The sequence below is a fragment of the Choristoneura fumiferana genome, chromosome 30 (assembly GCF_025370935.1).
Source record: "Choristoneura fumiferana chromosome 30, NRCan_CFum_1, whole genome shotgun sequence".
Taxonomy (NCBI): domain Eukaryota; kingdom Metazoa; phylum Arthropoda; class Insecta; order Lepidoptera; family Tortricidae; genus Choristoneura; species Choristoneura fumiferana.
This window is the reverse complement of record NC_133501.1, coordinates 6,295,004-6,308,819: the sequence shown is the minus strand read 5'-3', so window position 1 is coordinate 6,308,819 and position 13,816 is coordinate 6,295,004. Positions and strand designations below refer to the sequence as shown.

Sequence of the window (13,816 nt, the reverse complement as noted above, 5' to 3'; positions counted from 1 at the left end):
AGCCCAGTAGTGGGAGGTATATAGGAAAGATGAATGATTTTACAGGGTGTGTGTACATTTGTAACTTTAATTGTGAACTGTTTTTTGTCAACAGGACATTATCAGTTTGATAACAAACGCTATAAGTAATTGTTTAGTTTTGTTTGTTATTTAAAATGCCAGCCATGTGCTATCGACGCTTATCGGTCAAGCGGTAAAAATATTTTTTAATTTTTCGAGATAACAGTGGCCATGTGGTTAGTGTGTACAGATTTTAGTTTGAAAATACAAAAGAGGGATTTTACTTTTATGTTGGTTGGTTGCGTGGTCAATTCCCAAATTTCATTTCATTTCGTGAAAACGCAACCTTATCGTTTACGCGAGCAAAACCGCGCCGCGGGTATGCTAGTGAGTATAAGTATAATCCAAAACTCATTTTCAACATATCAAAGCTAATTAACGTCTCTGAATAACAAGGCACAAACGGCCGACCCTTAATCGCAGGTGGTAGGACCTTGTGCAAGGTCCACCCGGATTGCTACCACCATCTTGCTCGCTAATCCTGCCGTGAAACAGCAGTGCTTGCACTGTTGTGTTTCGGCGTGGAGAGTAAGCAGCCGGTGAAATTACTGGCACTTGAGGTATCCTATCTTAGGCCTCTAGGTTGGCAACGCATCTGCAATCCCCCTGGTGTAGCAGGTGTCTATGGGCGGTGGTGATCTCTTATCATCAGGAGACCCACTTGCTCGTTTGCCATCCAGTTGAATAAAAAGAAAAAATCGGGCGCCGACATTGGATCGGAACCATCAACCGCGACAGAGCCTAGTTTTTCGAGCGCTAATTACAAAACAAAGCCCAAGGCTGCGCTTGCGCCACGCATGACATATGCCCACGACGCGACCGGCGCGGGGGCAGAGTGCCCGGTCAATCAAAGTGCACTTTAAGATTAGAAAAAAATCGACCTCACGTTCTGAGGGTAAGCCCGTGGGGTAAGCGAACAAAAATAAATATTTGCAAAATGTTGTGTACTTTTACCGAAAACTGACAGTTTTTTTGAGCTTTGGCTACAAGAGCCATCAGCTTAAAAATTATACATTAAACAGCGTTATGTACAGGGAGATATTTATTTATTTATAATTTTAGCAAAACTTAAATCTATCATTACAGGCATGCCCAATGCAATAGACAAGTCGATAATCATCATCATCATCCCAGCCTATATACGTCCACTGCTGGGCACAGGCCTCCTCTCAGAACAAGAGGGCTTGGGCCGTAGTTCCCACGCGGGCCCAGTGGGGATTGGGAACTTCACACGCACCATTGAATTGCTTCGCTGGTTTGTGCAGGTTTCCTCACTATGTTTTCCTTCACTGCAAAGCTCGTGGTAAATTTCAAATGTAATTCCGCACATGAATTTCGAAAAACTCAGAGGTGCGAGCCGGGGTTTGAACCCACTACCCTCAAGTCGATAATATATTATTGAAATTCTAGCTTCACAATTAAGTTGTCAATTATACATAATAAATTATATACACAAAGGAGAACATAAACAAGGAAGAACTGGCAGATTATCGACTAAATGTCGCCACCACCACCTTTTCTTAAATTTGAATTCAATTGAATTGACTGTACCTAGGTACTTCTAATAAATTTGCACTTCATAGTATTTCTATGAAGGACGTAGTCATTTTTAAGCTTTTTGAAACGACTTTTATTCATTTTATGCCAAATTTCCGCGGGTTTAATATTAAAACACACTTTAAAAGACTTCTTTTGGTCGCACAAATCCAGAAACTAATTTTTTTTACGGTTGCAAGAGACTAGGTATATCCGTTTCATATTCATTCCAACTAGATACCTCCACGCCTTCCTAAGATTAAGGGTCTAATTAACAAAGTGATCTTATTAACAAAAGGTTCAGTAAAAGGTTCAATGGTATGGCGTCGTAACAAGTCGATTCCACCCACCACCATTTTCCACGTTCCAGTGAACGTCATGTAAAAATGGTGGTGGGTGTAACGTCAGTACGTTACTGTGACAAGAATGGCCAAGTTTGTATTGATTAACTCCAAGGGGTTGCTTCCGAAGATATTCTTAGCTCAAATTTCACTTATTCTCCAGGTTACCGAATAGAAATGTTCAAAAACAAGAGTACCTATGGCTACTATTTCATCATACAAAACTCATTAGCATACCTTATAATATCTGTGCATATATGTGCCACAACAGAAACCAGCCTTCTGCCATCTGTCACAAACGTAACAGATAAAGTGACATTACAATGACATGACTCAATGGCATTGTTTAACATGTGCTTAGCTCAGAAAATACGGCTGTCAAAAATTGATGATATTGCAAAGGTGCCTTTTAACAAGCTAAGACAGCACAAGCATAAACTTGAGAATGAAATTAAAAGGAAAATATTTGTTTTAAAATATCACAAAATTATAATTCCATCAATCGAGATTTGAACCGTTGTAAAATATAGATTGATTTTAAAAGTCAAGAATTATTTAGTTAACAAGTCAGCTTTTTAAAAAATACCAATATTTACAAACTTAGAACCCTTTGAACCAGCAAAACTTCACACCAACTTAATTATGCAGACTAATAAATCCGTAACGAAATAAATCACATACATATTAATGTAAAACGCAAGACGGTAGCGCCGCGGCCGCTAGCAAAGTTAACTTTGCGTGTTTAATTACGCCGGCGGATAAATCAGGAACTAAATAAATCACACTCAAATTAATCTAAATCGTAGGACAGTGGCGCCGCGGCCGCCCGCAAGGTTACTTTGCGTCACTACGTTAAAGAGGAAGTCCCGAGTCATATATTAACAACAACATAATAGTTGTGAATATTACTTACTGCGATTGTTCTGTACGGTTTAGAACCGTAAAGCTCTGCATATATAAGGATCACTTTTCAATTATTTTTTGAAAAATGCGGATGAGTAAAATTATTAAGTAATTTTGTTTGTTTGTTTTTGTTTTTGCGACTGAGATTTCGATGTTTCTCCATCTGTCTAAGACAAAGTGTAGTTTCTTCACCAGTTAACTCTAATGAAACTACTGCGATATTATCGCGCTAGATCTGTAGTAAATGAGGAAAGAAAGAAGTTGTGAATAAACAAAAACGAAAAAGGAATTGCAATAGTTCTATTAAAGAAAATATTGGAAATAATCCGCTTTTTAGTTTGTATTATGACTCATTTCAGCCGATTTGTTAATCAGTTTCGTGGATTTATGCTCTCTCTTTCAGATATCAGATAGTAACCTAACCTAAAATTTTTAGGCAATCAACAACAACAAAACATCATATTTCACCTGTTTTTATCGACTTGTCGATTCGGAGATCGAAAGTTATCGACAACTTGCGGACATCCCTATTTATCCCTGGCCCATTTTATTGGAAAACGAAAAACGGAACCATCATAGGATCACTTCGTTGTCTGTTTGTCTGCTTTTTCATTTAACGAGATTTGAAGTTGGTATGGGTATGTAGATTAGTAGATTGTACAGCAATGTCGGCAGGAAGGGAATATATTACCTATTGTAGTGTTTTTTTTGGCCATTTTTTTTCTTTCCTTTCTTTCTAACGACAGCATAGCCCAATGGTTAGAAAAACCTAACTGCGAAGCTTGTGGCCCCAGGTTCGAACCCCGGTCGGCGCCGATATTTGTATGTATGTATGTAAACTCTTTATTGTACAAAAGAAAAGAAACAAAACACAATGAATTATTATTATTATTTGTATGAAAAATACGAATAAACCAGAGTGGAACCTTTTAATATCCATACTAATATTATAAATTTGAAAGTGAGTGTGTTTGTATGTTTGTTCGTCTTTCACGTCGGAACAGAGCAACGGATCGACGTGATTTTTGGATTAGAGATAAGTAGTTTATGGTTTATGGTTTGCAGGTGGTAGGACCTTGTGCAAGGTCCGCCCGGATTGCTACCACCATCTTGCTCGCTAATCCTGCCGTGAAGCAGCAGTGCTTGCATTGTTGTGTTTCGGCGTGGAGAGTAAGACAGCCGGTGAAATTACTGGCACGTGAGGTATCCCATCTTAAGCCTCTAGGTTGGCAACGCGTTTGCAATACCCCTGGTGTTGCAGATGTTTATGGGCGGTGGTGACCTCTTACCATCAGGAGACCCACTTGCTCGTTTGCCTTCCAGTCGTATAAAAAAAAAATGGGCCAGAGAGTGACATAAGCTACTTACTCGTATTATCCCGGAAAAACTCAGTTCCCGAGGGAAAAGCGCGCGATAACCGAATTCCACGCAGACGAAGCTGCGGGCAATAACTAGTTTCACTATAATCTCCTTGACAAAAGCACACAAAAGTATGGTATGTCAATTCAACACTGTAGTCATTGTAGTCACTGCCACCATTAGAAGCAGAGCGCGTGCAGCAGCCGCCGTGTCGTGCTTGCTCCTCGTAGCACGCCAGCAGGGATGGGGAGGGGGAATAGAGGCCCGCGGACCAAGTCCGGCCCGCGACAAGACTCAAGGTGATTTTCCACCGGCAAGGCGAGAATTGAAACTTGTATGGCGGCGCCGGTAGAAGCCGTGGTGGCCTAGTGGTTTGACCTATCGCCTCTCGAGCAGAGGGTCGTGGGTTCAAACCCCGGCTCGCACCTCTGAGTTTTTCGAAATTCATGTGCGGAGTTACATTTGAAATTTACCACGAGCTTTGCGGTGAAGGAAAACATCGTGAGGAAACCTGCACAAACCTGCGAAGCAATTCAATGGTGTGTGTGAAGTTCCCAATCCGCGCTGGGCCCGCGTGGGAACTATGGCCCAAGCCCTCTTGTTCTGAGAGGAGGCCTGTGCCCAGCAGTGGGACGTATAATAGGCTGGATGACGATGATGGCGGCACCCGCGGCGGGCGCGCGAGAATACATACAAATTTCAACTCTAGTCTCGCCTCGCCGGTGGAAAACCACCATTAATCCGGCCCGCGATCAAAACCCATCTCAAATTCATCTCGTCATCTCGAGTGTGTTTTACGAGTTACTTCAAGTAACTTGAAGCCTAATTTAGACGCTTTAATTATTGAACAGAAAATTTCATCTTTCACATCAACCCAGCACATCAAAACAATTTATTATAGACCTACATGATTTATTTTTGTTGTTACTTGATTAGAATAAAATCTATTCAATAAATGCTCCCTGGCCCGCAGAAATGTAATTATTGTAGGTATAGTGCCCAAAACTCTAAATCTTTTTTCTCCATCCTTGTTCTAGAGGAAGGCCTACGAATTATGCCGAGCTGAACTCAATTTAAGACGTGAGTTAACCGGGTTGATTTCATTAAATATTTGTTGTCTTGTTGTGAATAATAGTTATTTGTGTCACAAGGGAGCAAAATGGTGTATTTACGGCGAGGGCGTACATTGAATCCAGAATGTAGCGAAGGATTCTACATTGTAGAATCCTGAGCGTAATGAGGGATTCAAGTGTTAACGCCCAAGATGAAAATAATTTTGCTCCCGAGTGACTCGTACAACTTTTCACACCGAGCATTAAGAAACTTGAAAAAAAAAACTAAATAGGTATTATTAAAGAGCAACCAGCATAGACAAAGGCGTGGCTTTACGATTATCAACTTCAAAAAATTGCATTTGCAACAAAATCCTTAGAAAAGCCTTGAACAGAAAAGTTGCACTTTGCTCCCTCTCGTCAGGGAGGAAAAGTTACTTTTCTGAAGGAGAGGTGTGAAAATGTATTTTCTTTCTTTGTCTTACCTTTCATGTGGTCTGAAGTATCCGCGCGCATAATATCTGTGAGATAGTGTTCCAGCGACCTCATGTTGTCGAGCCCGCTGCGTTCCTGCAACAATGGAGCACTACATTAGATCGGCTCATGGACGGCCGCAGCGGACGCTTGTGCGTTGCCGACATGAAGTGACCAGCTTTTGACACTAACTTAAGGATATAATATGTACAGTGATGTATTTCTGTAACTTAACCATGACGTTAATTTAATTAATAAACTAAAATTTAGACTTTGTTAACTTTCCAACAAAATTATAATTGTACCATCAGCCAAATTTTTTTTTTTTTTATTCGACTGGATGGCAAACGAGCAAGTGGGTCTCCTGATGGTAAGAGATCACCACCGCCCATAGACAACTGCAACACCAGGGTATTGCAGATGCGTTGCCAACCTAGAGGCCTAAGATGGAATACCTCAAGTGCCAGTTATTTCACCGGCTGTCTTACTCTCCACGCCGAAACACAACAGTGCAAGCACTGCTGCTTCACGGCAGGATTAGCGAGCAAGATGGTGGTAGCAATCCGGGCGGACCTTGCACAAGGTCCTACCACCTTCACATAATGCAAATAAGTGGTCTATGAATTTTTAAACAAGTTCCTATCAAATGAATATGTCGCTAAAGTCGAACTTTCAAGTTGACACATACATCTATTGGCGTTATTATTTTATGACATGCAAACGATTATTAACTTTAGGGTGGTAGACCACATATTTGGCTGATGGTACAGCAAAGTAAATTGATAAGTAATAATCAAAGTATTTGTCGGCTGTCATTTTAATTCAGGATAAAATATACCTAAACTACGAAATCCTTAGAAAAATAATACTTAATTTTTTCGTAATGGCTACGGAACCCTATTTACGGCATGTCCGACACGCTATGGCCGGTTTTTTTTAAGAATTTTATGAATAAATGAATTAGAATAAGAATTAGAATTTGACTTCACTTGCACTAGGTACCTATCTGCCACACACAACGGAACGGTGCGTGCAATTGTTCATTTCATTTTATTTCATAATCGTATCATATATTTACACACGCTTTGGTGTCTCGGATATTAGCCTTGGTGACTGAACTCAATGACAGTAAATAAAAGAAAACATTTCCTTATTTCTTGCAAGACCCGAGTCATAATTTATTCATTCATATTCCTTGATAAAAAAATCCAAAAAATATTACATATGAAACGGATACAAAATTTAGATCTATTGTCAAGAAGACATTAATATCTAAGGCGTATTATAAAGTTGATGATTATATCATGGACAGGGATATTTGGAAATAATTCCGATCCGCATTAGCGATCCCTTCAAATAGCGAACCTACTGTGTTAAAAATAAAGTTGTGTTAAATACTTAAAAACCCGATAAATAAATCAAAGAATGGGTATCTTCGTTCGTTGGGTAAATTCGTATAAATTAACCAAATTAACTAGGTCATCTTCCATACTTGTAACTCTAACACAAAGGTCAACTTAACTTGGTCATTTATATACCTAGTGCCATCCACGAACACGCGTGATTTTGTCAAAATTAGACATTAATGACATTGTAATAAGAACCACGGCACGCGTCATCGTGAATGACTCTACCTATATACAAGCACATACCAAAGTACAGTCAAGTTAAGTGCAAAGATATCGACGCAGCCAAAGTTACAGGTCTCTTTTTTACTAGGTACATATTATTACTCCCATCCAGAGCTCAATCTGTCTTGGATATTTTATCGAGGCCTGTCCAGTTTAAATAAGCCCCACTCTCCATACTTACTACACTAACTTAGAGGTCAGCTTAACTTAGTCACATCCAGTTTAAGTAAAGCGCTGGTTCTATACTTGCAACACTGACTCAGGGGTCAACTTAACTTGGTTATTATTACCAGTTTAAGTAGGCCGCTGGCTCCATACTAGCAACTCTGACCCCGAGGTCATCTTAACTTGGCCACGTTCACCCACTGACCCATATTCCGCTACGCAGTATGACGTCATACTACAGCAGTGCGCTATGACGTAAGAGATTCGCAGGCTAATTTTATGTCTTAATGTCAACACAATACAGTTGAAAATTGAACGGTAGTTACAAAATGCCGCAAGATAGTAACAAAGCGTTTGAATTTAGATTCTGTTTTGTTGTGCGTAAAGTTGTTTTTAGGTTACGGTTTAATTATTAAAGTTGTGACCTTTTGGTGCTAGGGTTAATTATAAAGGGTGCTATGAATAAAATAAGGTAATTTTAACTAAATTAGGATTAGGTAAATGACTTTGTAATTATAGATAGAAAAGTTAATATAAAATGACGGCAAAGGTGCGCCTTTGGTTCAAAATTAACCTTTACAGAATTTGTTAAAATATGATTATACAGCATGTTAAATTAAGCCGACGTCGGTTAAAAGCGAGGTAATCATTATTGTAAGTATCTAATACTGCTTGTCCATCAATTTGGTTACCGCTATATTGGCTATAACCGGAATAAGGCTATGTTTCCATTAGAGATGTGCGAGGGTATGTAAGGAATGTGATTTTCATGAACCAATAGAAACTTCATTTACCTCGCCTCGCTCCGCTCAGCTGTTTCTACCAGAGACGTGCTGTGCGAGGATAGGTAAATGAAGCGTTTCTATTGGTTAATGAAAAACACATTCCTCGCATCACATCCTCGCACATCTCTGGTGGGTACGGAGCCTTAGACTTTTCAATAGCACCATTAAAGGAGACAGGTGTATAGAGGCCTCTACATTTGTTACCTTACCCGATATTACTTATATGGAATGAAATAAGCTATACCGGGTGTGGCCTGTAATATGAGCAAATAATTAAAACATAGATCATACTCCTCAAACTGAACAACATTAGTTCAGCGACTTTTAAAAATAATTAGTTTTTTTAGTTTTCATTACACTTTTAAGCTTATTCGAAGAAGCAATGTAAAGCGAAATGCTTGATGTTTGTAGCGTGACAGGCGACGTCAGTTGTGTTCTAGGACGGCTTACATTGATAGCAGTATTTAATTTTGTATGAAAAAAGAAAAATTCATAGACTCCATTATTTTTAAAAGTCGCTGAACTAATGTTGTTCACTTCGACGAGGATGATCTATGTTTTAATTTTTTGCTCGTATTACAGGCCACACCCGGTACCTATAACCATATGTCAATATGAAAATTATAAAGAAAAGAAAAAGAAAAAAATATTTATTACCAAAAACCAGAAACAATTTTAAACATTAATTCGGCGACACCCACACTAGGCAGAGCCTGTATCGTGGGAGTCAAAACATACAGGGTTACCGTTAAAAGTGCGGCTTGAGAGAAACAGAGACACTGATGTTATATAATAATAATAGTAATAAGTATAACTTAACTAAGTCACAACAAATAAGTGTGTGTGTGTGTGTGTGTGTGTGTGTGTGTGTGTGTGTGTGTGTGTGTGTGTGTGTGTGTGTGTGTGTGTGTGTGTGTGTTTGAATGAGAGTGTGTGTATGTATGAGTATGTGAGTGTATGTGTGCGTATCAAGGTTGGGGCAAAGGCTCCCAACCATTACCTAGTAGTTATTATATCCTCAGCCTCTTTTAGGATAAGGACATGAAAAGCTTGCGACTCTTTTCTTTAACTTCTGCGAGGCTAAGGAATTTTAAATTTAACTTTTTATGCACTGCGTTATACACGAAAGGAGAAATAAATGATTTAAAACGCTTTGCGAAACCAGAGCGCACAGCAGGCACCCGAGCCCTATAAATCCGCCTGCTTACCATCTCGTTGTAGGATGACGAGTTTAAAATTTGTTTATGCATGTAAACTGTAGCCCGCAACAGAAATAGTCTGCGCACACTCAATACACCTGCCTCCCCGAACAGACTCATAGTAGAATACCGCCGTGGTTTCCTTAAAGATACCTTCAATAATCATAATTATATTGATAATTTCTGTCTGTCTATCTGTCACACCCTGTACATACAGGACAGGACGTACATTAGACACAAGCATGTCTATAATGACAGTAGCTGACAAGTTATTCTAATTTAGTTTTCTTTTGTCACCAGGAAGAACAGCATACTTAGAGAGTGCTTTGGTTGAGTGACGCCCGGAAGTTCTTAGTAGTGTAGTGAATGTACAGTCAACGCCGTATGCTTATTTAAAAGTTATTTTTGTTCTTAATGGTACTATCAGCCAAATAAGCGGTCTATCAAATTTAAACAAGTTCCTATCAAATGGATATGTCGCTAAAGTCGAACTTTCTAGTTGACAGACACGTCTATTGGCATTATTGTTTTATGACATGCAAACGATTATGAACTTTAGGGTGGTAGACCACATAGGTATTTGGCTGATGGTACAATCACCAGCATCAATATCTGACACAAAACAGCGTGCATAAATATCTAATAGGTACGTACGACTCTATTTCTAGGTAAAAAACCGGCCAAGAGCGTGTCGGACACGCCCGAAATAGGGTTCCGTAGCCATTACGAAAAAATTAAGTATTATTTTTCTAAGGATTTCGTATTTTATACGGAATCTTCCAAGTTAAGGTATATTTTATACCTTAGGCTGCTATAATTTACTCTTAAACTACTAATAATTCTCAAGCAATCTTAGCCGTTATAGTTTTCCTTGAAAGTTTGATATACTTACTACCATCCTGATTTTTTTTTTCCACCCAACAGTTTAGATTTTAGAGGGGTGGGGGGACGCTCGATTTCAATGAAAATTTGCACTTTAAAGTTGAATATTTCGCAAACATATCACTGAATGGAAAAATTGTCTTAGCAACCCCCCAATGGTTTTTAAAGACCTATCCAATGATACCCCACAATATAGGTCTAGTCGAAAAAAAAACCCCACATTACGTCTATACCTACATGGGAGTTAAAAATATATATATGTTTACATATGTATATATCCGTGCAAAATTACAGATTTCTAGCATTGATAGTCCCTGAGCAAAGCCACGGACGGACAGACAGACAGACAGACAGACAGACTGCTGCATTTCATGATTTACGTGGTCGAAGCCGCAAGTAAACAGTAGTAAATTAATATAATCATTGACAATGTACCCTATGCCCCCCTTCCAGCTCCCAAATTGCCCCTGTTTCCCGCGGGAATCTGCTTATAACCAGTTTTAACTAGATCCACTGCCCCCCAAGTCCCCTGTGGTGTATGGAGTGTATGGCAGGTGATTCTAATACATATTTAATGGAAGATAATTTAGAGGAATACGTATGTACCGGGTGTGGCCTGTAATATGAGCAAAAAATTAAAACATAGATCGTCCTCGTCAAACACAACATTAGTTCAGCGAATTTTAAAAATAATGGAGTCTTTGAATTTTCCTTTTGTCATACATATTAAACATTGCTATCAATGTACGCCATCCTAGAATACAACTGACGTCGCCTGTCACGCTACAGACATCAAGCATTTCGCTTTACATTGCTTCTTTGAATAAACTTAAAAGTTAAAAACAAATTATTTTTAAAAGTCGCTGAACTATGTTGCTCAGTTTGAGGAGTATGATCTATGTTTTAATTATTTGTTCATATTACAGGCCACACCCGGTATATGATGGATTGCCGTGGTGGCCTCGTGGTTTGACCTATGGCCTCCTAAGCAAAGGATCGTGGGTTCAAACCCCGCTCGCACCTCTGAGTTTTTCAAAATTCGTGTGCAAAATTACATTTGAAATTTGCCACGAACTTAACGGTGAAGGAAAACATCGTGAGGAAACCTGCACAAGCTGCGAAGCAATTCAATGGTGTGTGTGAAATTTCCAATCCGCACTGGGCCCGCGTGGGAACTACGGGCCAAGCCCTCTTATTCTGAGAGGAGGCCTGTGCCCAGCAGTGGGACGTATATAGGTTGGGATGATGATGATCATGGATTGGTGGTAAACAGGGATTAGGATGCGCTAGCGCAGCGGTGAGTCATCTTTTCAGCTTGACGCTGTGTTTCCAGTTCCACCAGAGATGTGCTAGGTGTGTTCAAAAATCCCTAACTATTCATAGTGTTTTTTTATGTATTTTATTTCTATTTATTTTTATAATTTGAATTATACAACGCATTGGTTTTTACTGTAATGCTGTAATTTTTTGTTAGAATAAATAAATGTGTTGCGAGCAATGTGTTTATCATGGACCAATAGAAACGTTTCCTTTACCTATCCTCGCGCAGCACATCTCTGGTGGAAACAGCTGAGCGGAGCGAGGCGAGGTAAATGAAGCGTTTTCATTGGTTTATGACAAACATTCCTCGAAATACATCCTCGCAACTCTGGTGGAAACGGAGCCTTAAACAAAACTGCAAATATTTTTCACATTGAACTGTACACTGTACATATTTGTCACAGTATCTTATCAGCTGTCCCGACGACATTTTTGACAGATCATTTTATCAAATACCCTATTTTATTGACTGCACATATGATTGCTTATCTATAATACGCAGAAACATACAGTTTGCTTTAGGGCAAATAGACCAATTTCTGGAACCTATCCACAATAAATAGGTATATAAATATCTTGGTACAATAGGGTATTTGATAACTGGGTGGGCCATTTCACAGGAGCAAATAATTAAAAAACAATACCTCTCCTTGCAGTCGGGTAAATACATACGCTCGAAAAACATAACCCTCTTTTGGGCAGTCAGGTAAAAAATATAGATGATACTCGTCAAACTGAGCGAAATTAGTTCAGGGGCTTTTAAAAATAATTAGTTTTATTTTTATTACACTAAAGTTTATTCGAAGAAGCAATGTAAAGCAAAATGTTAGATGTGTAGCGTGACAGGCGACTTCAATTGCGTTCTAGGATGGCGTAAGTTGATAATACTATTTAATTTCTATGAAAAAGGGAAAATCTGAACTAATGCCGTCCAGTTTGACGTATAATTACAAACTTAGGGTAGATAAGTAATTAATAAAGTAATAAACACACTCTCATCTACTACCGAAAATAAAGTAGATGTCAGGTAAATTTTATCGTCTATACTCCATTATGTCTTTGTGTAAATTGTATTATTATTGTATATACATTCTAAAATGTGATGTCCATAGAGAATATTTGTATTGCACTGCACATAATATTGTGGTGCCCAATACAGTCATTGTATTGTACTATTTATTAGAATGATGTGATTTGATGCGGTCCGAGGGTCACCAACGGTGCTGGCTGAAAATCAGCGCTGGGGTGTTTATTAACGCTTCAGTGCCCTTAGTGTTAGTTTTCGGTTACAAAATACGCCTCGATCGCGTTCGCGTTAAAATCTCAATTTGTATGGAAACACGAACAGCGCCTCTAGCGGTACGTTTGCGATGTTCGTGTTTCCATACAACTTGAGATTTTACGCGAACGCGATCGAGACGTATTTTGTAACCGAAAACTTACACTGGGGGTACAGTATTATGCTGAGCCAGTGTCCGATTCACAACCGCAATGACACATACTTTCCTACGTGTTGTCTATTTGTACTTAATACTATTGTTGTGTGTTTATTTTCTTTTTTTTGAAAAATGGATGACCAGGAATGTTATAAAGCGATTGAAGTCGTCTGATGTGTGTTGAAACCGACATAAACGAGCTATTTACGGCTAGCCCGATTTCCGGGAACTTTTGTCTATGCAAGTGTTAAATATAACCGCTTTATACTTAACTTACATCAAATTTGATCTCTTTTTATCTCGCTAAACTCTTGACAAAGTGTTCGACGGTTGAGGATCAGTAACCATCATGACGATCTTCTTGGGACAATAATGAGGTAGTCTTGGTAGTTGGCAATAGAGGGCTGGTTAGCTAATTTCCCCAGAATTTATTTATTTCCTTGTAGGTAGTTAGCAAAATTCCCATTCGATTTTTTTTCCAAATGCTTTATTTTCCGAATGATTTTTGTTTCTGAAGCTTATTTTTACAATCGCTTAATTTGAATCGACACAGAAACAGTGTCCACGCAGTTCCGCTAACGCGGAGCTCCTACTTATGTGTGGTTTTGGCCCGTCGGGCCGATGCATGCATCATAACCTAAACCTACCTAACAATCTGTTTTTGTATCGATTT

At 39.0% G+C, this 13,816-nt stretch overlaps 1 protein-coding gene across 1 annotated transcript in view; it reads right to left on the bottom strand.

Annotated features, from left to right (window-relative positions):
- orb2 (cytoplasmic polyadenylation element-binding protein orb2) overlaps window positions 1-13,816 on the bottom strand; it is a 118,849-nt gene that overhangs the window by 70,687 nt on the left and 34,346 nt on the right. The window contains exon 2 of the mRNA XM_074110641.1: window positions 5,737-5,821. Coding sequence (XP_073966742.1) covers window positions 5,737-5,821 — 85 coding nt within the window. The remainder of the gene's footprint in view (window positions 1-5,736; window positions 5,822-13,816) is intronic.